The sequence below is a fragment of the Engraulis encrasicolus genome, chromosome 7 (assembly GCF_034702125.1).
Source record: "Engraulis encrasicolus isolate BLACKSEA-1 chromosome 7, IST_EnEncr_1.0, whole genome shotgun sequence".
Taxonomy (NCBI): Eukaryota; Metazoa; Chordata; class Actinopteri; order Clupeiformes; family Engraulidae; genus Engraulis; species Engraulis encrasicolus.
This window is the reverse complement of record NC_085863.1, coordinates 9,730,831-9,758,613: the sequence shown is the minus strand read 5'-3', so window position 1 is coordinate 9,758,613 and position 27,783 is coordinate 9,730,831. Positions and strand designations below refer to the sequence as shown.

Genomic DNA, 27,783 nt, shown 5'->3' with positions numbered 1-27,783 from the left:
AAAACTTTATTAATGCCTTGTGTGTAAATGTGTGTAAATACACGAAGCTAAGTAACAAACAATGCATCAGTTGAACACTCGTGGCACAATGCCTGCGGTTTTACTACCGTTCCTCCACCGAATGTAAACACACATCGGCAGAATCAACTGTCTTTACATGCTTGCATTTTCTGCTCGTGAAAACAGACTGGGTATGTCAAATAATGATACCACTGCATTGCCTTTGCAATTTGTGTGAAAATACCTAGCTAACCGGGATAGAAAGCAACATTGCTTAATAATGACCGCAGTGCACAATGTAGTGAAAGTAGCCTAATCGCGCAATTTCAAATGTGGCTGGCAACGAGACCTCGGACCTCGCAGAGCTCGCAGATGCATGAATACAAAATTGGTTCGTGGCCACTCCCACGCGACTTTTCACGCTCGCAGTTGCTGAAGTCTAATCTGACCTTAAGGGACAACTTCTTCCCTCAAGCCATCAAGAAGCTTAACTGCCGTGAACCGCCATAGATAATGAACCACTCCTCCTTCACTTTTCATCTGTTTTTTCAACCTGCCTTTTTTTTTTTTTTTTTTTTTTTACTGCGGAGACTTTCAACATTTTCTTTATACTTTTTTGGAAATCTCTTGAACAAAACACTTTTACTTTAAATTCTAGAATTCATTAGTAAATGACAACAATATCTTGTACCTTGTATTTTGGATATGAATGGCAGGTTTGATTTGGGACGATCATGGTTGTGGTGTGTTGTTGGTCAAATCATGGCAGTCTTTAGTGATGAAGGAATTGTGCCAGTTATCAGTGTTGTTGAGGCTGGAAGACAACGTTAAACCTGTGAGTTAGTGATAGGAGCCATAAGCCATGTGGAGGAGTTTGATTTCATGATGATCTCAGAGGTGTACTCTTCATTTTGCATGCTGAATCCATACAAAGAACCAGGTGACGCTAGTTTGTTTGCATTTACGGCTAGTGAACTTCAGGTTACTTGACATTAGCTAAGGCTAGCTGTTCATAGATGCCTGTGATTTTAGAGTCAAAAACATTTCAGGAAAGCAGAGCAGCGATTGTTTAGGAGGTGGTTGTGATTGATGTCATCTGATATATGTAGATCGGGGGGACTATGATCTGGGATGAGGGTTAATAAGCTGAAAAGTGTGAGAGAGGTTCGCTGATATTGATTGGTCATAATGCAGCAGGAATTCCCATGTGCTTGGGCAGGAAGTACACTACTGAAAGGTTGCTATATGATGTCTTGGCGAATGACAAATGTATGCACTGTAATCATGGAATATACGCTGTATGTTCTTTTTAAAAAATCATAAAGATTGATTTTCTGGCAAGGGAATCGATTTAACTCGCAAACATGATTTTTAATTCACATCCATTCTTTTCTTGCCCAGGCCTAATACGTACTACATCTGAGGGGCTCTCAGGGCAGGGCAAGGCCGATGCTGCTGCTGCTTAACATGTTGGCCCTCGGGCAGAGTATGTAAAACAGCATTGGCGCTCCCACCGCAATAACGATAATTGCATTTGGCTCCCATAATCATAACCATAATTAATGAGAACTGCATGGGAGAAACATCACAAAACATCACACTACTTTTCCCCTAGTTGGTCCATTGAAGCCCCAGCCTCATCTTCTTATGAATGATAGAGCATCTGAAACTACAATTCTTTTACATAGCACTGGCTCTAACAGAAAACCTAAAATGTATGACTCGTGACTTGCACTACCAGTCAAAAGTTTTAGAACTCCACACCTTTTCCCAGTTTTTCTTTCTCTGAAATTTCAATTTATGCAGCTAGCTTCCGTTTTTAGCTCATATTCACTTTGGGCCGTTACACTCATGACTCATTCAACCAATAAGCAGCAAGTTGAAAAAGGTAATCATGGAATCAATCAATTTCTAGCCAATACAATACCTTGCACTGAGCAAATACTTTTATGCAAAGTCATTCGGATTTGACCTAAATGCAATCAAGGCCTTTGACTAATATGAAGTAGCCACCTAATATGACATACAGCCATTTGTGGTTCTACACTGATTTACTCCCTGGGTGAGACTCCCCAATCACAAATCAGTGTGTGTGTGTGTGTGTGTGTGTGTGTGTGTGTGTGTGTGTGTGTGTGTGTGTGTGTGAGAGAGTGTGTGTGTGTGTGTGTGTGTGTGAGTGTGTGTGTGAGTGTGAGTGTGTGTGTGTGTGTGTGTGTGTGTGTGTGTGTGTGTGTGTGTGTGTGTGCGTGCGCAGAGAGCTACAGCTCAGTAGGGTCTTCAGTCCCACTGAGCAGCATTGCAGCTCAAGTGGCTCTTGTTGCTGATTGGTTGAAATGAAGCCATTAAGACATGGTCCCTGTAAGGGCCAAAACATACCAAGGAGAAACGGAACGGTCCCGGGACAAACGCGGTCTTTCTGCTTAGTTTTGGCCGGCATGTTTTTCTCTGCCTTTCACACTGACAGCGTCGGCGTGCGCGGCCAGTCCTATTCAAAACCCTCCCCACAGCCAAAGCTAGCATGCTACTTTGCCATTCATTTGAATGAGACACCGCCGGTCGCCGGCGTGAAAAATACAGTCGAGTTCTATTTTCCAAATGCAGCGCGGCGCGGAGCCGGCTCCCGCGCCGCTGACGCTCGACTACCGCCGGTTGGTGTGTAAGGACAGATATGTTTCAATGTATTTTCACAGACGCCGGTAAAAAACGCGGCCGTTCCGCGACGCTTGATAGTGCAGGTTCAATTGTCCCAAAAATAAGGTTTAGGAACATTTCATATAGATTTTTCCAAATTGTGTTTTTTATCAACTACAGACCCCATAGTCTTCGGATCCACCTGTTTCCAATTTTTTTCTGAAGTGGAAACGCCCAAAATCCAAGATGGCGGATATATGGTCATATTCTAACACAATTGAATGTAATTGAAAGAAACATATCATATACATTTTTGGAATTGGTGTATTTTATATTTCTTACACCCCCTGAACAAAAAACAACCCGTTTCCTCCCCCGCCCCTTAAGTTTTAGTACCAAAATCCAAGATGGCTGACATGACATATAGCATAAATTATGTATTTGGTGTTTTAAGGTCTCTAAAGTCATTGTTTTTTTCTTGTATTTGTAATATTCACGATGGATGAAGGACTGTTCAGTAAGCCATTACATGAACAAGAAAATCCAAGATTGCTGACATTATAGCAAAATAAGGACATTTTGGTGTTTTAACCCATTAAGACATGGCGTTATACATTTTCTGCTACCAGAATGGCAATGACCAAGTCGTAGTGCATTACTAAAGGCCCTGTGTCATGTCATAGTATTGTAGTGCTATGGTAGTTAACTTTCAATGACTATTACAGCATGCCACAGGAGGTAAGGCGTGCATTAAGGGGCATTAAGCCATTCTGCAGTATTGTATGCCTATTGGTAATATTTTGATAGGCACATAGCTGTCATTACATGAAATGTTATCAACATTTATCTCATATTTTGCCAAAATTCAATATGGTGTCCAAAAACCCTTGAACTAGCAAATAACCTAGATCTCATCTATATCTGAACTGACCCCTGATCTCAATAGCATAGCAGCAGGTGGAGCCGGTGTGATTCATGACAGGAGTGGAGCCCTCTGTCCATCCCCATGATGCCTCAGTCTCAGAGGTAGAGCATTTGAAGTTTGGGATGACACACCTTAAATGTTGTGCACAAAGATTGGCTTGCAATTTGCCAGTTGCAAAAAAGGCCAGTTGCCTCCGACTAAACTCTACAGACTGATCAGGAAGTACAAAAAATCCTATTAATTCATTTCATAGAACTATCCAGAAGAGGGCAGTCATGGGTGAGCAGGTAGGGCGTCAGACTTGCATCCCAGAGGTTGCCGGTTCGACTCCCGACCCGCCAGGTTGGTGGGGGGAGTAATCAACCAGTGCTCTCCCCCATCCTCCTCCATGACTGAGGTACCCTGAGCATGGTACCGTCCCACCGCACTGCTCCCCATGGGGCGCCACTGAGGGCTGCCCCCTTGCACGGGTGAGGCATAAATGCAATTTCGTTGTGTGCAGTGTGCAGTGTTCACTTGTGTGCTGTGGAGTGCTGTGTCACAATGACAATGGGAGTTGGAGTTTCCCAATGGGCTTTCACTTTCGCTTTTTTTTAAGAGTGGGCAATAGGACTACCTCATTCCACACATGAATATAGAGAGAATACTCTGTCGCATCATTGAGGTAGACATGGGCGCCAAGCATTGACAGCACTGACAGGGGCCCTTATGGAGGCCCAAAAATCAAATCTTTGGTGGGGCCCAAAATGTCTGGAGGCAGACATAATTTACATTCACACTTGTGCCACCAATACTTCATGATGCCAAAGGTCTTACAAAGGTATGATAGTTTGGCCATTACTAGGGTCATGGGTGTACACTGACTGTCATGCCAAAGAGCCTAGTTCTGTGAGCAGTCTGAGAGCATGGCGAGATTGTTGGAATTGGAGGAATGCAGCATCCCAGGCAGAACATTTGGTTTCATAGCCTTCAGATAAGCTGAAGCCGACCCTGAAGCAACTTTGTAGGCCTTGGCCTTGACATAGGCAGCCAAACCAGTGCATATGCAATGCTACTGTACAGGTAGCACTGCATAACAGGTACCTGTTTTCGACCTGCACAAAATCTTATGTGCTTAAATTCACAAATGAATGGCTTTATAGACCTGATCATATTGATTTTGCTATATGAAATGTCGGCCATCTTGGATTTTATGGAGTTTATGTGATGGCTGACTTCAGTCATGTAACAAATATTACCAATAAAAGTCAAACAATGGCTGAATAGACTTAAAAAATACTAAATATGCCAATTTTGCCAAATATGATGTCAGCCATCTTGATTTTCCCACTAAAAAACAAGCAAAACATTGGAAACAAGTGGTTTTCTATGAAATGTAAAAAAAAGGATTATGAAATTAAAAAAAAAGATTAACTGAGGAAATTCAATCCTTAAAACAGCATTAATGGCGAATGCTCTGTACACAATGGCAGCCATCTTGGATTTGCCACTAAGGGACTGTACGTTATTTACCGGGGGGGGGAGGGCTGGTGCGCTGGAAGTCCGGTCAAAAAAAAAAATCATGGCCCCCCCCCTCCACCTCAATTTTTTTCGCCATGGCCCTCCCCCGACTTCAATTTTGTTTTCCCATGGCCCTCCCCCTACAGGTAAAAAAAAATAATATGTAAAATTGGTAGATGAACAACCATCATGAGAACAGTCAGAGTAGCCTACATCAAGGGCGGTTGTCTGCACTATTATGTGCTATCGATATCAGTGGATACCTATGAGAAGCCACTAGAATCTACCTCTGCGGCTGCATGGGATGCCTTTTAACTCCACTGTCACCAAGACAAATTGCCTTCACTATTGTTTTTACGTGTTAAGTAATAATAATGATAATAATAAAAACTTCCATTTCAATACCAATGTCCGAGTTGTTACTACTGTAAACTACAAAGTGGAGAGAGTTTCCCCACCGCAGCTTCAATATTTCCCTGCTCGACAAGCAGCGCCTTTCACAAAGTACGTTTTACATGTTCAGCACAGTAGCGAAGCCAGGGACGCAGGAACTGGTTTTGACCAGGGGGTGCTGTGAAAAAAAATCTGTTTTTTAGATGCAATTTCCTGCGTTCTAATCAATTTTAGGGTGAGGAATGGCGAATCACATCTGAATAACTTCCTCATGTTTTATGTAGCCTAAACAAGGATGGGTAGATTTACCTTTTTGTTAAACATCTCACTTTGACATTATTAATTTAAGTTCTTCTTGCGGAAGGGAAACGCGCACCTGATGTGGAGGTGAGGGCGTGTTCAAGAGCAAATCGCGCTGCCTTGACAGTTTGTCTCAGCATGGGCAGTGTGCAATGTGTGAAATTAGAAGAAATGCTTTGACTAGGCTATGCGATGCACTCGTGAGAGGTGACCGGGCTTTCAAATAATTTAGATTTGCGACTGTGGATCTCAAGGTGCATCTCGATCAGGACCCCTGTCCTGTCTCCCAGACCGCGCATAAAAGCACGCACGCACACACACACAGGCATAGCTCTACCTTCCCGAATGTGATACACTTTGACGGCCAAAGAGTCCGGGATGTGATCGGAGCAAGAAGTAGGCTAAGCGCCAAAGCAGCTCGAGCCATTGCTGGCTATTGATACAGGGAGAGTGAGAAATCCACCTTTAGTTTGCATTTAACGTAGGCCATTAGGCCTCTTTAAGACGCATTAATAGGTGGTGCTATGGTGGTCAAATCAGCAAAATGGAACAAATTGCCAAAACAGAACCAGTACAACATTCCAAAACATCCAACAATAGCACAGCCATTACACACCGCGGCAATTCAACTTTGACAACTGATGATAGACAAGCCAGGCACACCAGCTGTGCTCTCCTTCAGATTCACCCCATAGCCAACTCCGAGGCTAAGCTAGACTACTTCACCAGCAACAGGCAAGACCTAGCATACCAATACACGCTTCTACGAATCCAATCTCCACAGCAAGAAACAAAAGTCACTTCTTACCTGACACGATGCACAACTTTGGTGACATTCCCTTCTCCCGTCACGCTTTAAATGTAGGCTACACAATTCCTTGCTTAGTTGGTCCGTTTTTGTTCACCAAAGTGACGAGACTTCTCTTCACAACAAGTTAGCTCCTCCAATGGTTTCAAGACCGTATATGATGCATGGCCAACACATCGCCGTTAATACCACTGTTATTACTACCTTGACACCACAAGCTAAACAAAACAAAATCTCCCGCGTCACTGCACCGTTCTACCAAAGTACGTCTAGGCCTAGGTAGGCCTACTGTTCATTCCGGTCTGGTTGGGGTCTAAAAGTTTTTTGAACACAGATGTAAAGCACACGGCGGTGCCAATAAATAAAATCATGACTTACCAGAAGCTGTGACCTGACCACCAGTTGACTACAACACCTCTCCAAAATTCCTCTGGAAATGCCCATCCAATTCGTTGTCAAAACTTCCCAAACTGTTTAGCCCATATAGTTCACCTCAGCTAGTTATTTGCTCACGGGCATTTTCTATGATGCTCAATGTTCCCGTAGCACTAGCAATAGGCCTACAGTGAAAGAGAGTCAGCGCGGGCAATCTACAGTAGCTGCACCTGATAGTTTTTTGACTACAGATACACGCTTCAGTGCTATAGTATGCACCGGGACCTTGCATCGCAAAGCGATGTGTTTCAGAGCATTTTTTATTATTATTTTAAAAAAGAAATAAAAATAAAATAAAATAAATTCGTTTTTTTCCCATGGCCCTCCCCCTAACTCCGATTTTTTTCCCCATGGCCCTCCCCTCCACCTAATTTTTTTTCATCATGGCCCTCCCCCCCCTACGCACCAGCCCTCCCCCCCCGGTAAATTACGAACAGTCCCTAAATATTAAAGAAAAAATTGGAAACAGGTGGATTTGTATTCGGGGGGTCCTGGAAGTAAAAAAAATGCTGAATGGAAAAATCTATATGAAATGTTCCTAAACTTACAACTGGACCTGCACTATTACCGCCCTGGTGTGTAAGACCCCTAAGTGGTAATGCATTAGGCTACTAAAGGCACTGTGTAATATCAGTGTGTTGCACTATGGCAGTAAAAACTTTTCAACAACTATTACATTGTGACACCGGTGGGAGGGCGTTCATTATGGGCAGGGCTGTGCTGGGGGAGAAATAGGGCCCGGGCACTTTTGGCTCAAAGGGGCCCCTCATAGGGAGAAATAGGGTCCGGGCACTTTTGGCTTAATACCATAACCCATGTTGAATAAATGACAAAGCATTTACACTAATATATGCATAGAAGCAACAGAATGTAAGTGATACACAAGACAGTTATTCTATATTTGACTGAAGACAAATTGAGGAATAAAATGATAACTAATGAGTTTTCGCAGGAAACAGAGTATCATGTGACTCCCTCTCGTGCGGGCACTCGTGCGGTTGGGTCACCAAAGCTTACAATGGTGAAAATATGGGTCCCTGAAGAAAAAGGTTGGGAACCACTGCTTTAGAAGATGGAGACAGGAAGCCCGTGGGAGGAAGATGTGAGGTGGAAACGACCCAGGCTGGACTCGAACCCGGATCCCCATGTACTGTACATGCAAGCCCCAATTATCGCTAGCACTGTCTATGAGCTCCCTCTCAAGGGCTTATCAAAGTATTGGAGGGCGCTGTGGCACAGCGCGCTAAGCCCCCAACATTTGGGCTTGCATGCCCACTCACGGGGACCTCGGTTTGAGTCCGGCCGGGGTCATTTTCCGATCCCACCCTGTCTCTCTGTCCCATTCGCTTCCTGTCACCATCTTCGACTGTGCTATCAAAAAAAGGCATAAAAGCCCCTAAAAATATATATTTTTAAAAAAAAGTATTTATAAAGTCAAGTCAAGTCAGGTCACATTTATTTGTATAGCCCAATGTATACGGAAAGGCAACTCAATGCGCTTCACAAACGACCCAAAACAATTAAAACCATGCAAATGTGGAGTTAAGACAAAATAGAAGATAGTAAAAACAAAATTAAAACAGTGCAAGCATGGTGTTAAAAAACTATACTGAAACAAAACTGAACTTTAATAAACGTAAAATGATTAATCATGCATGCATGGCACTTGTGATGCAATTAAAAGAATAAAACAATAATAAAAGTGTGAATCACTGGAGCACATCTGCAAAGAGCTTGGTCTGAAGTCTGGATTTTTTTCAATAACTGTAAATGCTCATAGTAAATCACACATTCATAAATACACGATAAGTTGAGGTTTAGGCTAGTCTTCAATGATTATTTTTAGGAATATGATAGGATATGATAAGGATTGTGACAAAGGTAATGCATTTCCTGAAATGGTATTATATTAAAAGTCTTAGAAGTCTTTTAAAATACTACCTGTAGAGGTGTAGAATCAGTTTAGAATGTGTAATGTATTTGTTTGTGTTAAACAAAAGCAGAATGTCACAACACTCACAGATCCCTCAGGCATGCATTTAAAACTTTCTGTGTGTGAAGTCATCGGTGAAATTCCAATACATTTTCATGCGAGACGGCAAATTAGATAATGGATTTCAGTTACTTAGTACAGTGATCTGGAAATAAGTACTTAATATCAGTGAATGAGAAAAGTAACACGCTCTGAGGGTTTTTCCCTCCAGTTGTGATTCCTACTGCTATTTCTGATGGGAATGTTGTGCTGGACTGGGATAAATAACCGGGCCGGGCATTTTCAGCCAAGACCCACCAGGCATTGAGAGAGAGACAATGAAGCATGTGACATCATGTTTAGTCATCCACCATTACACGCTATTTCGACCACAACAGTCAAGATGAATGTTTAAATCCAAGGTCCGCTGTAGCAGCGTGAGGACTGATACCACTACATTGAGGGGAGGACCAGTCCAAAATCACCAGCAGTCCACTGGGCAAATGCCATGGGCGCAGATAGCGGGGGGGACGGGGGGCACATGACGTACCCAGATTTTCATTCACCTGAACCGTCAGCCTCACTTTTATGAAGAAAATATCTGATTTCTGCCTTTGCATTTTGCAATGTGCGAAATAGCGCCTCCCTGGACCATTCACTTTCATATGTGGCAAAAAAACGGTATTACACTCAAATGATGGATAAAGGGCTCTGTCAGCTAACTCAACAGTGACACCAGGTAGCGACATAGAATCTTTATGCTTGCTATGGCGTGGTGAGGTATTGCAGAAGCAAATTAATTGAAGTAAATCTATTTTTTAATTGGCTAACAGCCACTGAAGTCCCAGATTTGAAGCACTATAAGCTTTTTGCTTCTCACGGTGATTGGCTTGAGTTGACAGGGCTAGATTAAGGAAGTGGAGCTAAGAGCAGACGTCATATTTACATTACATTTTAAGTTAATCTCGAAGACAGCCCCTTTCTTGTTGGCTATGATGTGGATTACAGGATTGTACAGGTAGCTGTTAATACCTGCTGGGCATTGCTGCCTGTCGCACCTCCTCCGGTGCCCATGGGTCAGCGAGAGGAAATAAGACTTGTGACACAAACATCTTTATTGTATAAATTACTAGACAAACAGGGAATACACATTCACATTCATCATGCATGCACAGGAGGTGCCTTCCTCAACCACCTTCGCAGGTAGCTGTAGCCCCACGCCAGAAGCAGATGTCGTCAGGTGGTGTCCAGCCTTCTCTGCTGTGTTTCGGCCCTGAACCACAACACCGCCAACTCCGGCTAGTAGGCCAACAGTGAGTGGCCAGGCTCACTGCCCATCTGCCTCTGGCGTACAGCTCACACCAACAATACATACGTTTCATACATTTGATAAACATAAAAAATAAATAATACAAAGAAAAAAAAAACAAAAACAAAAAAACAGTGCTGAGTGAAAGGTGCCGAATGCGCTGAATGCTTACTGACGAGTTGTTTGTGAGGCAGTTGAGCTGTTTGGTGTTCTTTGGCTGCTGGCTATAACCCCCTTTCAATGCAGCTGTGCTCGGGAGCGTTGGTTGCTGGGGTGACAACAGTGTTGAGTGAAGTGAATGCGCAAGCCGGTTGGGAGATAGGCTTGCTGTTCCCTGCAGCTGCTGTCTGGGGGTTAGGTGTTCTTCCCCCAGTTTCTGTCCTTCCTCCGCAGCCAGAGCCAAAAGCTCCCTTTCTCCGCCTCCTCTGCCAGTTCCTTTGTTGCCTTAAGCTTCTTTCCAGTGACTCCCACGTCCTTTAGGAGGCGTAGAGTCGACAACCCCATAAAGCCTCTGCATCCAACCTCCACTGGGTAGATGGTAGTCTTCCAACCCGCCTCTCGGCACTCAGCAGCCAGCTCAGAGTACTTGGCCTTTTTCTGCTCGAAGGCAGCCTCGATTCCTTCCTCACTTGGCACGGTGAGTTCAATGAGGGCCACCGCTCTTGCCTTTGTGGACCACGCCACTATGTCTGGGCGGAGAGATGTGGTGGTAATCTCTGTGGGAAACAGAAGCTTCCTGTCCAAGTTGACCTTCATGCTCCAATCCTGGCCGAGACTGAAGGGCCTTGATGTTTCTCTTTGCCTGATGCTTCTGATCCCTCCTTCCGCGACAAAGGTGGTGGGGTCCTCTGTCGGCGATGGTATTCTGCTATCCTGTCTGCGCTCCTCCAGTACTTCGTCTAGCTTTCTCAAGACTTGGTCGTGGCGCCATCTGTAGCGGCCTTGTGATAGCGCGATTTTGCAGCCTGACAAGATATGCTGGAGGCTTGCATTGGGAGCATTGCAGAGTGCGCAACATTCCTCATTTCCAAACCACTGGTGGAGGTTCCGAGGACAGGGGAGCGTGTCATAGGTTGAGCGTATAAGGAAGCTGAGTCTTGCCTGTGGGATCTTCCACACGTCTGACCAACTGATGTTCCTGTTTGAGATTCCCTCCCAGGTTGTCCAGCTTCCCTGCCGTCCCTGAGACACAGCCTTGATCTTGTAACGGTCTTCCTCCATCCTCGTCACCTCCGCCACTACCATTTCCTTCCCTTCCTTGCAGTGGACCAGAATCTTGGTGCATCTCCCCATCCTAGGCCTGCTCTATCTACCTGCACTCTGCCCATGATTTCCTTGTGCTGCAGTGTATTTCTTCCGAAGAGGCCAGCTTCAGATAGGCAACGTGGCAACCCCAACCACTTTCGTATGAATGAGTTGGCTTTCCCATCCATCTTAGTCACGGTTGATGAGGGGATCTCGCTCATTTTCAGGGGCCACATTATCCTCTGGTAGAGTGTAAACTGGTAGCACCAAACCTTGTACTTCCCAGGGAGTTGGCTTTGGTCGATCCTTGCCAGGCCGTCACATAGCTGTTTCATGACGGTCTTCCCCATCTGTTTATCAGATAGTTCTGCAGTGTACTGCCTCCCCAGGCTTCTGATGGGTTGCTCGGCAAGAAGTGGTATCTTTTCCCCTCCGACAAGAAAGGTGGTGCAGTCATTCCTGACTCCTTTCCTAAGTGACAGGCTGCGAGACTTAGAGGGCTTGATCTTCATTCGTGCCCATGACATCAGCTCGTCCATCCTCTTCAGCAGTCTTGCTGTACATGCTGCTGTTTGCAGGAGGGAGGTGACGTCGTCCATGTAGCTCCTTAGTGGGGGAAGCCTCTGACCGTTTGGCAGTTTGATCCCTCCGACCATTTGTCTTGCACCGATGAGAATAATCTCAAATGCTGCTACAAATAGTATCGGAGAAATCGCACATCCCATTGCGATTCCGACTTCAAGTCGTTGCCACCCAGTAGTGAAGTCTTGTATGGAGAAGCACATCTGCAGGTTGTTGAAATACTCTGCTACCAGGGTCTTGACACAGGTGGGCATGTGAAAGAAGTCCATGGCGTAGTTGATCAGTTGGTGTGGGACTGATCCATACGCGTTGGCAAGGTCAAGCCAGATGACGTGCAGGTCAGTCTTTTCCCTCTTTGCCTTCTGAATCTGGTCCCAGATCATTGTGGAATGCTCTACGCATCCAGGGAATCCTGGCACCCCTGCTTTCTGACAGTTGGTATCAATATAGCCATTCTCAAGCAAAAACTGTGGAACGGGAACGATGGTGGTGCAAACGCATGGATTAATAAAAATTGGGATTTACTACTTTCAAGACAACGTTTTAAGGTCAATATGGGTTCATGTTCGCTGTGACGCTGTTTGTAGTTGCTAAAGTTACTGATGTTAATTGTTCAGAGGGATTTTTTGATCTCTGTTGTGGGCCTGTTTTCGAGTGAAAAGACAGCTTTGTAGGCCCTATGACCATGCCATGACAACTGTCAATCAAGTAGCCAACGCAGGTAGCTGTCGTCTTCCCTGTCCCTTGGTGTGTTGCCTATGCTGCTGTCACCATCTGACTTCATTTCTTTTTTACTGAGCACCTTTTTTTCGAATGATGACTGCGGTGGTGTCATTCTGTTGGGTGGATTGTTGTTAAACGTGTGGATTGCATTAAGTGGTGGAGTGAAGAATGCAATATGAAACGCAGCGTGGTAGAAAAATGACTGTAGCAGGGACTGGGAGGTTGTCTGAAGAGGTCAAGAATCATCATTTAAGAGCGCCGCTTTTATCAAAAATGTCTAATGGGGGAGACCATAGTTTGACTTGGTTACCCAGTTTCTAGTTTACCAATATATCACACGCCCCAAAACCGCGCCTTGACTTAAATTATGTTCACATGCAAAACCACCGCGAGACTGGTCGTCTTATAATATCTACAGCGATAAATCACACACTGTTGCATAGCCTGCTGTAGGCCTACATTAGTACAACGTGAAATTTGTTTACACAGTTGTCCTGTTAAAGGTTGAAATGGTTGGGAAAGTAGCACTTGCTGATGGGATGGGAGAGGTGTGTTTAAGCGCGCACGGGGGCGGTGGGGGGGGGGGTGGGGGGGGGTTCTTAGTGGGAGACTTGTGCACATTCTGAGTAGAAGCTGGAGCGGTTTAAACATTTGTGATTCTTTTTTTTAATCAAAATTTAAAAATGGTTAATGTAGGCCTAGTAGACATAGGCTACTAAAGCAGATACAATTATTTAGCAGAAGATTATATTGTTGGTTGGTTGGTTGTGAAAATGCATAGAACTAATACATTATTTCTACGGTGAAAATGTCCCCACCAGTTCTTAAAAGCTATCTGCGCCCCTGGCAAATGCCCTGTATGCCTTATGGCCAACCAAGCCATGTGGGAATGCGTGTTCATGACTTTACTTCTATGATATTTTGGTTGACATGGACTGGACAGAAACTTCTGCTGTCGGCTGCACCGAGGTAAACGCACAAACCATATGATTAAATTAGAGGAACTCAAGTGAGGTTGCCAGAGAAATGAGGTTTGAACACCATTGGGAGTAAATGAAGTGAAACATTGTTTTTTAAATATGTTTTATGAGAGAGAGAGAGAGAGAGAGAGAGAGAGAGAGAGAGAGAGAGAGAGAGAGAGAGAGAGAGAGAGCAGGGGGAAGCCAATTTTTGGCCAGATCTCAATGAATAAGAATGACTGAAGGAGTGAGAGAGAAAAGCAATTGCATTTGATACAGTCAGATGATTTTTCCTTCAGAAACAGACGGGAGTCTTGTATTAGTATTGATCCACCTGTTTCTAAACACAAACAGTGTTCATGAAGTGGGTCGCGTCTAATGCTGTGCTTTCTTGCACCATGGAGCCTAACAGCACACACTAATGTTCTCTCTGTTTCTTTTTGCTCCCTCCCTGCGTCTTCATTAGTTCTTTACCACTGGGCCCCAGCCTCCCTTCTCAGCGTACAGTGTTAGAGGTGCTATCCGTGGAGCTAGCCAATGGACGATTAAATTGCTGTGCTGCCCTGACTGATCCAGGAAGGGGCGTATTGATTGGCCAGTGGATTGGGTGGTTTTATGGGCCCTGCCTCGGCCAGATCGTTTATCAGATGTGTCAAAGATCTGCTTCAGAAATAAAAAATCCCTGCCACAGTTCCCGTTCAATGCAGGCGATTCCATTGTGTAAACAGTCTACCTGTCTTGAGTTCACATGAAGAACAGCTGTTCAAATGTGCAGATCAAATTTGTGGCAAGGTTTTGACTTTTGGAAGCTAGGATTGACCTCTGTCACCACAGAGAAGCAGGTCAGATTAGAAACGTATTGTGCACATCCTGATATGAGGTGAACAGGTTCATACATTTAAGGAAGAAATGTACGCACTGATGAAGGTTTGATAGCTGAAACGCGTTTGCTTTTTGGACATGGTGGTAATATAAATAAATAACGAGACACAGTTTGTGAGTGCGGATTTTTCGTCCTTAAGTTGCTACATTTTATCGCGCACCTTAAGACTTTCGTTTTTTCCAAGAAGTTGAGCGCGTCCTTTGCCAAAACCTCAGGTTCATACATTACCTGCTGTATTCTAGCATACTCAGGCTGAGATGGGTCCAATCTCTGTCTGTCAATCTCTGCCTGCCTGCCTGTCTGCCTGCCTGCCTGTCTGCCTGCCTGTCTGCCTGCCTGCCTGTCTGTCTCTGTCTATGTGTCTCTGTCTCTGTCTCTGTCTGTCTCTGTGTCTCTCTCTCTCTCTCTCTCTCTCTCTCTCTCCCTCTCAATGCAGCATTGCGTCCTTGTGGTTCACCTAATGGTATAGCGAGGCCGCTCAGTATACAGTAGCATTGAATGGAAAAAGAATCATTGCAGAAACTCCATGAGAGTGAAAGACGCAGCAAGGGGGGTGGTGGTGGTGATGGTGGTGGCGGTGGTGAGATGAAGGGACAGAGAAAGGGAGAGAGTGAGAGAGAGAGAGAAACAGAAAAACAGAGAGGAGATAAGTTATGAGGCCATAATCTGTAATGGATTGGGCCCAAGCCAGCGCCGTATTGTATCCAAGAATAGTAAATCTAAGCGTCGTGGGTCTGGAGGGGTCACATTCCCATCCAGAAATGCACACACGCGCACACACACACACACACACACACACACACACACACACACACACAGAACGAGAGAGAGAGAGAGAGAGAGAGAGAGAGAGAGAGAGAGAGAGAGAGAGAGAGAGAGAGAGAGAGAGAGAGCGAGGGAGAGAGAGACCGTGATGTGTGCCAGTTTTTCAGTCTGAAGGCAAAGTTGGATTAACATGTCGACTATAGTGGGATTTAAAAATATGAATGTGAGTGACTTTTTATTCAAAGATGTGGAAATTTCCCTAAAGCTTCATCATAAAAGGCCCATAAAAAAGTGGCATTTTAACAAGTCAATTTCAAGGCACTCTATTCCAAGCAGGTTTTAGTGTGGCTATAAAAGTGTTCCGTGTGTTATTATATGTTACAGTGTAAATTAACTATTAATAAATAACATGAATAAATAAATCGATAAAATGCAATTGGTGTGCAAACTTTAACAGCAAGCAATGTCTGCTTATGTCTGCCAATATTTTCTATTTGCTACGTAAAATGCATCTTGCTTGAGATGCAAAATGTCCCTACAGTACTTTGGTTGTAGTATTTGTATTTGTCCTATACTTATTCTGGATAACACCGTCACAGTACATTATAAATTATTGATCATGATTCTTCGAAGGATGTCCTACTGTAAAACTTTGGCTGTCAATAATTTGAAATAGCCAAAGTAATGGTGATGATAAACGTACATTAATGTCACTTACTACGATTTAATGGCAATTCCACAAGCAACTGCTGCTAATGTGTGGATTTTTATGTTACTTGGCAGCTCCTTGCCAGCTAATTACCTCCGCCAAGGATGTTTTCTTTACTGTAATAAATTCAAAAATTATGAAAGCACTATAGGCTATGTTATCGTGTCTGTAATGTACTTTATAGACGGCCATAACCAATGTTATGTATCAGTTTGGTTCACCCAAATGCTATTTATTGCAAATGGTCTTAGTTCTCTAACTTCTACATCACAATACTAGGCCTCAGGGGCGTAGGCAGAAATAATAAAACAGGTGGGCCCAGTAAAAATCGGACGGGCCCAACCCGAAAGCGTGTAGGTAGATATTATAATACCGCGCTCAAAAATGATACTTTGACATTGAAATCATAGAAATCACAGAAGATGAACCAGACTTTTGACAAAATTATTAATTATTGCTCAGTGCTATGCCATTAATTATAGGTCAATGAGGCAACAGTTGACTGTCACGTGTGAATGGGGCGGGCCTGGATGTCAAGTGGGCGGGCCCAGGCCCACCCAGGCCCACCCATGGCTAGGCCTATGCTAGGCCTATATTATAGACTTATCTGTCAACAGTCATTCTTGGTCATGTTCATCTATCGTCTACCTCAACTCACAGAATATGTTTTTGCACAATTGACTTTTTATTTTTTCTGTCATCTTCATTTCCTTCTCCCAAAAATTACCAGCGTTGTATATGTCTTGGAATGTCCATATGGGCATTATGTATTACTGTATATGTATTATTATATTATATGTGTTATGACTAAATTTGTGGATTGATAAAGTTACTCTACTCTACTCTACATAAATGTAAAGTCGAAAATTGCAGCTACTTAGTTCAACCAAATGGCATAGCAGACAAATGACCTCCACTCTGAGCACAGTAGGTTGAAGCGAAAAGCAAAAGCCTACCTGTGAAACTCTCATTGTCATTGTGACACTCTCTGCACACAATAAAATTGCATTCATGCCTCACCCGTGCAAGGGGACAGCCCCAAACGGCGGCACAAGAGAGCAGTGTGACGGGGCGATATCATGCTCAGGATACCTCAGTCATGGAGGAGGATGGGAGAGAGCACTGGATAATTACTCCCCCAAACAACCTGGCGGGTCAGGAGTCGAACCGGAATCCCAAGAAGTTCTCTGAGGAAGTTTCCGGGACGAGGAAGGTTGTTCCGGGAACCTTAACATTTTAACTATGTACAGGATATTAAACTGGGGGTCAGTTACCCGGCAGGGGTTTGACAGATATACTTCAGGAGGGACCCTCGAAATGATTTCTTCCGGAAGATTATTGAAAAGTGCTCAAATAAAAGTAAATTAATGAATGAAATATGTCAGTGGTCCGTGTTGCTCTTAGGTAAGAGTTCCTTGAACAAAGAAAGACCCTTGCACTACACTACATGAACACGGTCAGATCAAAACAGAGATAGTGGCACCAGTGGTGTAGTCTACGTAGAATGCGGGTATACGCAGTATACCCACTTCAGAATTTCAGGGGTTTCAGTATACCCACTTAAAATTGATTGATCCATTATTTAGAATAGCACAAATATATACAGTATACCCACCACAAAAAACTAGACTACACCACTGGGTGGCACAGGGGTGGCACAGCAGAGATGTGAAAAACCTCAGGCAGTCAAAGTGCACCTACTGCTTCAGCTGAAGGTCTCAGATCTCCTCAACATGCAACACCATCTTTTCTGACCAAAGAGCTCAGATCCTCCCTCTGAATCCACTCTCTGAATAGGAAAGCAGTGTTTTGGACAACCTTAAGTTACAACACAAAACTTTAGATTTCAGAGGTTTGATTTCAATATACCAGTCTGTCTGCAAATCATTCTGCGTGCTTAATCCAGTGCTTTCCTCTGGCCTCCGATCTTCTGGATTAGTATCGCCTCTCCTCTTGTGCTGGGGATTTCCTCCCCGTTCAATATCCTGATTGCAAATGAGAGAGTAACGTCTGAATGATGTTTTTGACAGATATTGAATGAAAAAAAAGCACATCACAAGGAGAGAGGGAGGAAATAGAGTGCTTTGAAGGGGCTGCGCTGCTTGGCTCTGGCCTTGTCTGGGATCCCGATGCCAGTGAGAAGTGTGTGTGTGCGTGCGTGCGTGCGTGCGTGAAATGTGCTTCGCATCTCGATGCCAGTGAGAAGTGTCTGTGTGTGTGTGTGTGTGTGTGCGTGTGCGTGCTTGCGCGCGTGCATGCGTGCGTGTGTGAAATGTACTGCGCATCCCGATGCCAGTGAGAAGTGTGTGTGTGTGTGTGTGTGTGTGTGTGTGTGTGTGTGTGTGTGTGTGTGTGTGTGTGTGTGTGTGTGTGTGTGTGTGTGTGTGTGTGTGTGTGTGTGTGTGTGTGTGTGTGTGCATGCGTGTGTGCGCGCGCATGCGTGTGTGTGTGAAATGTGCTGCGCATCTATCCAACGACAGCATTCCCTACCATTTTGTCAAGCACACAATCATCTAAAACATCTTTGAGTTCTGTTTGCTGCTGGTAGTGTACCTTGTTGTTACAAAACAGAACATGCACAGTCTTGGGGCACACATGCCTATTGTAAATCCCAAACCTGATATCAAAGAGAGAGAGAGAGAGAGCGAGAGAGAGAGAGAGAGAGAGAGAGAGAGAGAGAGAGAGAGAGAGAGAGAGGGAGAGAGAGAGAGAAGAGAGAGAGAGAGAGAAGAGGGAGAGATAGAGAAGAGAGGGAGGGAGAGAGAGAGAGAGGGATAGAGAGAGAGAGAGAGAGAGAGAGAGAGAGAGAGAGAGATAGAGAAAGAGAGTTTGTGTCAGCGTGCATTCCAATATGCAGACTTCCGTTGTCTTCTTGTGCTTGTGGCCTCGCATTTTGCTGACGCCCCTCCTCCATGGAGAAAACCATAACGTTTCCCCGCTGTCAGCCTAGCCACAACAGTTTTTGAGGGACTGTCCTTCATTCACCATCCAGATTGCAAATGAGGAAAGGACATTAGAATTGTGCTTTTGCAAGATATTGAATTAATTTTCTGTGGTGGGTGACATCATCATGAGGTCACAAGCAGGCAAGTGAACAAGGGAGGATGGAAGTCCGCATATTGGAATGCACCTGTGTGTGTGCGTGCGTGCGTGCATGTGTGTGTGTGCGCGTGTGTAAATATATGGAGACAGCACTATAATGCTGACACGTCTGCAGAGTCTTCCTGTCCCCATAAACGGGCTATAAACTCAATGACGCCGCTCAAGCGTTATGTGGCCCCATAATCAGGGCTGGACTGGCCATCTGGCATAGCGGGCATTTCCAGGTGGGCCCTGCACCCTCATGGGCCCCTTTTTACATTTCTGAAAAAAGGGGCCCACGAGGGTGCGGGGCCCACCGGTGAGTCAGTTCTGTGCCGCTAATTATGAGGGGGTCCCTTTAAGCCAAAAGTGCCGGGGCCCTATTTCTGCCTATGAGGGGCCCCTTTAAGCCAAAAAGTGCCCGGGCCCTATTTCTCCCTATGAGGGGCCCCTTTAAGCCAAAAGTGCCGGGGCCCTATTTCTCCCTATGAGGGGCCCCTTTAAGCCAGAAGTGCCGGGGGCCCTATTTCTCCCTATGACGGGCCCTTTAAGCCAAAAGTGCCGGGGGCCCTATTTCTCCCTATGAGGGGCCCCTTTAAGCCAAAAGTGCCGGGGCCCTATTTCTCCCTATGAGGGGCCCCTTTAAGCCAAAAGTGCCGGGGCCCTATTTCTCCCTATGAGGGGCCCCTTTAAGCCAAAAGTGCCCGGGCCCTATTTCTCCCTATGAGGGGCCCCTTTAAAATGAAACCCCTTAAAATCAAGAGGGCTTCGCGACCCACTGTGGATCTTTGGCGACCCATAGGTTGGGTCCCGACCCATAGGTTGGGAACCACTGTTCTAAAGTCCTGTCTGATAAAGTCTAAAAATGCCCCCCGGCACATCAAATCCTATATTGTCGTGTCTGGCTTTGTTTCTCCTTTCTCCAGAGGGGATCCAGAAGAAACAGTTCGTTAAAGCCAGCCGTCGTCTCATATCTCTGAAGTTTAACTTCACAGAAACAACATCCATGGAAGTTAATATAAGCATAATCTAAATGTAAATCCATTGGAACGTAAAATAGTCATCATAGGACTATATTATGTCTTTGTTACCTCTTCATTCATAGCGGAAGCACCCTTGGTGTCCTGCTCCATAGGGAAATGGGTCCTGTTCCTAAGAACTGTAGCACTACGTCACTCGGAATACTTTGAATGTAACTAAATAAAATGTACAGTAATTTAATGGGTAACACTTTATTTTAGGGATACATCTATTAGTAACTTGAAAGGCATGTACTAAGCAAATGCTAAGGCCTACTAGGTCCTAACTAAGGTTAAATGGGTAATAAATCCCTTATTGTGCATGAACAAGACATTTGCGAATACATGCCTAACAAATGTTTCATTTTGCTTTGTACATGCCTTACAAGTTACTTATACAGGGACATTGTATGTATTAGTGCTAATAGATGTATCCCTAAAACAAAGTGTTACCATGCAATGTAGAGTACCAGCATTTCCTGTGCCCTGACGTCCTCTGTCCCCCGCTGTGTTCCAGGTAACGTATTTGTGGTGAGTCTGGCGTTTGCAGACCTGGTGGTTGCGTTCTATCCATACCCACTGGTGCTCTACGCACTCTTCCACGACGGCTGGTCGCTAGGAGACACACAGTGCAAGGTAAGACCAGTCCCTCCTTATATTACTCAAGCTCCAAAGAACACAGTCTTTCTTTAGATCAGGGGTTCCCAACCTTTTTCAAACTGGGAGCCACTCGAAATTGTCAAAAATGTTCGGTGCCCACCTCTGACCCAATTAAGAATAAAACTCAAATAAATCAACAACACACACCAAAATATGATTATTATTTTTGGAAAATGATTTCAAGGCCCACTTGGAATACCTTCAGGGCCCACCAGTGGGCCCCGGCCCATAGGTTGGGAATCACTGCTTTAAATCAAGTTGTCAGGGCTGGATTAATGCACAGGCTAGATATGACAGCAGCCTGGGGGTCCCAGCCGGCCAGGCCCCCCCCAATTGGCCAAAAAATGCAGAAATGTGACATGATACAAGTATTGAAAACTAGTCTGCTTGTCAAGTAGAGTTTTAAATTTTATTAAAACTCCTCTCCACAGTCGGCAGACATCTTTTCTTTCATTCCTGGCTTGAAATTATGATGCTGTCTGTGTGATGTTACAGAATTTGCCTTGTAGGGGGGCATAGGGCCCCAGTCCATCATCATCTGGCTCTGCATGTTGTCAGATGTTGTCTGTCGAGTCACGTCAACTCCTATATTGTCGTGTCTGGCTTTGTTTCTCCTTTCTCCAGAGGGGATCCTGAGGAAACGGTTCAGTGAACCCACCCGTCATCTCATATCTCTGTAGTTTAAACTTCACAGAAACAACATCCACTGAAGTTATATATGCGTATAATATTAGTCCGATCTGAGTGTAACTCTGTTGGATCTTAAAATAGTCATAGGCCTACTGTATATTATGTCTTTGTTCCCCTGTAGGCATCTCAGAATGATATTAGGAGTTAATAAAATCATTTGTCTCTGAGAAAAGAACATCAAATGGAAATAAGAACAGATGGTCTCCTTTGGGACATTGTGCTCTTAAATGTAACTTATACTCCTGAAGCGGATTTTTTTTTCAAATGAATTACTTTCATCTTAATCATTTCTTTAAATGGCATACAATTGGTCATTACAGCAGTAAATTTAGTAGTTCAGTAATCAGATTGCCTAAACATTGCAGATACTCGACTTTTCTTCAAAATCGACATCCTGGAGGTCTGTCCCTAGTCGACATGAGGGTGTTTTGATTAAAGAGGTCATTCAACCTTTTACTTCCTGTTTAGACAACTCCTAAATATCTTTTGGGAAAGCCCAACAGCCCCAGTTATGTCAAGATGCCAAGATGAGTTAACTTATATATTATTTTTTAACTTGCAAAATAGAGTTGAACATAACACAGAATAGCCAAAAACACGAAAAGTTGCCTACAGCCAAATGAGAACAACAGTGAAATGAAGTCAATCTTTACAGAGAAAGATTAAGAGGAAACTTGTTAAAAGTCTGATTGATATATTGGCTTTAATTAGGATACTTTATGAATTAAACATTTGGATCAACATTTCACAATCTGGGAAAAAAAAAACATAGCCAAACTGAAAACCTTCAGATTTCATGTTCATGTTCTGGATTTATCGAGACTTAGCATGCCAATAGTATTTCTACAGTTTATAGGAGAATGTCCTAAAAGCCTGGTAAAGTTGAGCATGGTAAAGTGAACAAAACATGGGCTGAACTGCTGTTCTCAGATTTGTCACATTCTAAGAAAGAAGAACCGCAAGCTTGCAGATGTGATCAGATGTTTATACCCAGTGTGTGTGTGTGTGTGTGTGTGTGTGTGTGTGTGTGTGTGTGTGTGTGTGTGTGTGTGTGTTTGTGTGTGTGTGTGTGTGTGTGTGTGTGTGTGTGTGTGTGTGTGTGTGTGTGTGTGTGTGTGTGTGTGTGTGTGTGTGTGTGTGTGTGTGTGAGGGCGGGAGAGAGAGAGAGAGAGAGAGAGAGAGAGAGAGAGAGAGAGAGAGAGAGAGAGAGAGGAGAACAGGGGGAAGCGAATTTTGGCCAGATCTCAACACGCCACTTTTAAACTAGGTTGGTCTGCTTGGTTGAATGAAAGTGATGTAGCCATGGATCATAAATATAATTCCCGTCTCTGTGTTGTGGCAGTGGGGGAGCCTGCTCAAACAAATGAGCCCTTACAGGAACCTCAAAGAGCCATTGGATGGAAACTGTTCCATCTCATTGCACTGTCTTGCTCTTTTCTCAGACACTAAATCAAACCTCATTGTGTAGGCTTAGCAGGTGTTGGGAGTGATTGCAGGGAGGAAATGAGACAACGGAATACGGTACATCATATAAAAGGATGAATAAAATATCGAGAATTGAGAATGTTTGTTTAGTCAAAGCCAGTCTTTGGAGGAACAGGACTGCATTACGCCACTGCGACTGTGGCTGGTGAAGTGATAAACCTAGTTTAGTGTATTCATGTTTAGCTGTACGATGGGAGCGTGTCCACTAAACAAATGACATGGTGGGGGCGGCGTCCGCACCAATGTCTTTTTCTGAGCGCTTCCCTCTGTGCGTAATTCCAAGAAAAGTAATGTGAAAAGGAAGAAGGGAGTCGCACACAAGAGCTGAATGCAAAGTCAAAACTGTATTAAACAAAGCCGAATAAAGTAGATACAACCGACAGACAAACTGGGAACACTGATGATGGGCTAGACCAAAACATTTGTCCCTTGTCTGTCGGTTTTATTTACTTTATTCGGCTTTGTTGAATACAGTTTTGATTTTGCATTCAGCTCTTGTGTGCGACTCCCTTCTTCCTTTTCACTAAACAAATGCCGTGAATGACAAAATACCAACAAAGGTCGTCGTCTGCGCCTGCACTTAACACCTGTATATTGCTTTGTGCGTGCACTCCCAAAAAGTAGATAATGGAAAAAAGGATGCACACACAAGGCTTGTGTGAAAAAGTGTATTGAAGCCGAGATTTAACAACAGAAGTCAGAGGTTAACTGGAGAAACAGACGTTTCGGAGCTACTGGAGACATTGAGAATGGACTAGCTCCGAAACGTCTGTTTCTGCAGTTAACCTGAGACTTCTGTTGTTAAATCTCGACTTCAATACACTTTTTCACACAGGCCTTGTGTGCCACTCCTTTTTTTCCATTATCTTGAGTGATTACTAAACAAATGCCAACATGATTTCTTTCCATCATGTTTATGGTACGCTGTGGGTTAAATTCAAAATGTTATATCCAGCATATTACTGTGAGACAAAAGTAACATTATTACTTTTCAAATTTACATTTTTCATTTATTTTATTCTAAGTGGCCCATGTAAAAAAAAACTACAAAGTACTGGTGTCAATGGCTGTCCTTGCCTTGTCTTACGAACTTTTCTACAATTGGTCTTAGAACCTTAGCTAAACAATTTTCAAGAAAAATAGCCTATATATGATCACTGATTTGTCGTTGAATTTGGTAAAGAACAATCAGGTAACATCATCCCGATTCCAACTGTCTCATGCTAACGTAAAATCAAATGGTTCAAAAAAGATGGATAAAAATTGCATTTGAGTTTAGCGGAAACACATAGAAAGTAGAAAATATATCAGTAAAAAAAAAAACCTCTGAATAAAATCTAAACAATGCGGTGTAGTCTATCACCTCTTTCCATCTGTCTGCACATATTGCAGTATAATCTCAGACATGTGTCTCTCTCTGATGTCAGACAGATTCGATTTAGTCCGAACACGTCAGCATATGGACCAGTGCTGCGTAATGCAGAATTCCATCCATTTATCCCGGCTACCCCCATGCGTACATACTGTCTGTGACTGTCCTATTTGTCTGCAGTGGGTCGATCACCACCAGACAACCAGAATTGGAAAAAGGAGTCACTTGCAGAATCAGCAGCACATGGCCCGGGGCCACTGCAAAGACTGAACTCTGGGAAACATGGGGTCCTATACAGCACTTTGTAGCCTCTTTGTGCAGATGGGCCAGTCGGTGCGGCAGGCCCATTCACTCATTGCAAAAAAGACTCAATTACATCATAACAATATTGCTGTCACATTACTGGGAGCCTAAGTTAACAGATTAAGACTTAGTCATTACAATTGTGTTGACAGTAAGGCTATAACATAGGCTCTGCGCAAAGTGGTTAACTTTACGTAAGGGAGTTACTTTCTGTAAGGTCAGTTAAGGTAAGGTAATATCCTTAATTAATAAACTATTACGGCCCTGCCGTGGCCAAACGGTAGGGCACTCGTCTACCACACGGCTGACCTGAGTTCGGTTCCCGGCCCAGGTCGTTTGCCGGCCCTTCCCCATCTCTCTCTCCCCACTTTGCCGGCCCTTCCCCACTGTTCTGTCATAAATAAAGTCAGGAAGACCAAAAAAAAAAATGTTTTAAGTTAATTAATAAAGCATCTGTAATCTACTCTATTCTTCTATTACGTAAGTAAATGTTGAGGCAAAATAATGTTTCAACACTTAGGGCTGTGTGTGCCATGCCATCCTACCTCAACCACTCTACTTTTATATTAAGTAAGTGTTCTAATGTTAAGAGAAATAATGTCTCAACGCACTTAGGGCTGGGTGTGTACTGTGACATTTTCAGACAGCACAAAAGCAGGTACAAGCTTTGCTGTCTGGCTTTGTGGTACGAACCATCAGCTCAGTCTATTGCTTGCATCTCTTGCCCACTCAAACAGGCCTCAAGCCTCTCCTAAGGCCAAATGCAAAATTCATTGTTTTTGTCTGCAACTTGCAAGATCGTGACTTCAAAAACAATTAATAACATTCAAAACATCTTGCTTGTGCTGTAGACCCATTCCCCCCTATGCTATGCAGTACTGGGTCTACTTTTGGTGCAACGCCTTGCGCGGCAGCAAGTCTTTTCAGCTCCATTGTAAGCCAACAGACACTGTAGTGCTTAGTAATGCTTAGTGCAGATGGGGTCACCGGCAGGCCTATTCACTATTCGCTGAAAACACTCAACTACATCATAGCAACATTGCTATGTTATGACCGAGAGCCTTAAGTAACAGATTAAGACATAGCCATTACAATTTTGGTGACAGTGTTATAACAGGCTATAACGTGGGCTCTTCGCTAAGGGGTTCATTTCCTTTGGGATTAATAAAGTTTACTCTACTCTACTCTACTTTACTCTACTCTACTCTACTCTACGCTATGCTATGCTACTCTACTCTTCTCATTCTGCTTTCTCCCCCAACAGGTGAGTGGCTTCCTGATGGGCCTGAGCGTGATCGGCTCCATCTTCAACATCACGGCGATCGCCGTCAACCGCTACTGCTACATCTGCCACAGCTTCGCCTACGGCCGCCTCTACAGCTTCCGCAACACCCTGCTGTTTGTGGCGCTGGTCTGGGCCCTGACGGTGCTGGCCATCCTGCCCAACTTCTTCGTGGGCTCGCTGCAGTACGACCCGCGCGTCTACTCATGCACCTTCGCGCAGACCGTCAGCTCGTCCTACACCATCGCCGTGGTGGTGGTGCACTTCCTGGTGCCCATTGCCGTGGTGACCTTCTGCTACCTGCGCATCTGGATCCTCGTCATCCAGGTGAGGCGCAAGGTGAAGAGCAACGAGCGGCCGTCCACGTCGACGGGGTCGACATCGACGACGTCGCGCGTGCGCCCCAGCGACCTGCGTAACTTCATCACCATGTTCGTGGTATTCGTGCTCTTCGCCATCTGCTGGGCGCCGCTCAACCTGATCGGGCTGGTGGTGGCGGCCGACCCCCGCCGCATGGCGCCGCGCATCCCCGAGTGGCTGTTCGTGGTCAGCTACTTCATGGCGTACTTTAACAGCTGTCTGAACGCCATCGTCTACGGCCTGCTCAACCGCAACTTCCGCAAGGAGTACGCGCGCATCGTCACGTCTTGGTGGATGCCGCGCCTCTTTGTCACGGAGACTTCGCGGGCGGCCACGGACGGTGCCAGGAGCAAGCCCTCGCCGGCCGTCATCAACAACAATGAGTAGCTGGCGCATTATATATAGGTGGTGTAGTTGTCCAAACAGTTTAGCTGAGAGCAGGGAAGGGGGTTGGGGGGGGGGGGGGACAAAGGGGTCAGTTGTCCTGGGCCCAGGGAGAGAGGGGGCTCAGAATTGGTCCTATGTCCTGGGCCTGGCCAAAGCTGTCAGCGGCCCTGGCTGTGAGCAAGCAAAGCTAAACTATTTGGATAACACAAGCTGGATGAATGAGAATCTTCACGGACAAGACATATGTTGTGTGTAGTTGATAATCGGGAAAACCGGACAAATGATGGGAAGATGAGGAAATGAAATGAGCTAACGGGTAACTATTTCAGCTGTGAATATTTTCCCAGACTCCAAAGACCAGGTGCCTGTTTTTTTTCCAGCACTGTTGAAGCATTACGTTCAATGTCCAATATTGCAGAATCTGCATTATGAGTGTGAACTATATGGAAAAACTGCTTCACACAAAGTTTATGTGCTGACTTCAGACCTGTCATTGTGTAGTAATCTTAGTAATCCTGACTGGGCACATACAGTAGACAGGGCTAATCAATTGATATCAATTATCTCTCAATGCGTTTGCACTGCCTTAAGCCCAGTCTCGCATATCTGGTGTCGATTAGTACTCCTTAGTAAATCCTGAACTGTGTAAAGTGCCAAACCTTTGACTTTTGTCACCAAATAAGTGAACAAGTGAACCTGTCCGTGTCTGTATCCTTTATTTGTTGACAGGGACAACCAGACCAACATGCTGTTTGTTTGTTTTTTATTATTGGGACATTTTTAGTATCTTTCTCCGAGCCGTGGCATCAATAACAGTAAAAGTTGTAATACCATTATTGTAATATTTTGTGAGAGATTTTCGAGCATGCCGGTGTTGGTCACATTTACATGGATTAAGCTGATATGAGAATCAGGGAGGAGACAAATATGTCCAGAGATTTGCAAACAAAACAATTTGATTGAACTTTAGAAGAAGAAGAGAAAAAAAAACATCCACTTTCTCAT

At 44.4% G+C, this 27,783-nt stretch overlaps 1 protein-coding gene across 1 annotated transcript in view; it reads left to right on the top strand.

Moving 5' to 3' along the window:
• mtnr1bb (melatonin receptor 1Bb) overlaps positions 1–26,778 on the top strand; it is a 60,256-nt gene extending 33,478 nt beyond the window's left edge. The window contains exons 2-3 of the mRNA XM_063202839.1: positions 20,757–20,875; positions 26,014–26,778. Of these exons, the coding sequence (XP_063058909.1) occupies positions 20,757–20,875; positions 26,014–26,778 (884 nt within the window). The remainder of the gene's footprint in view (positions 1–20,756; positions 20,876–26,013) is intronic.
• The last annotated feature ends 1,005 nt before the right edge of the window (positions 26,779–27,783 follow it).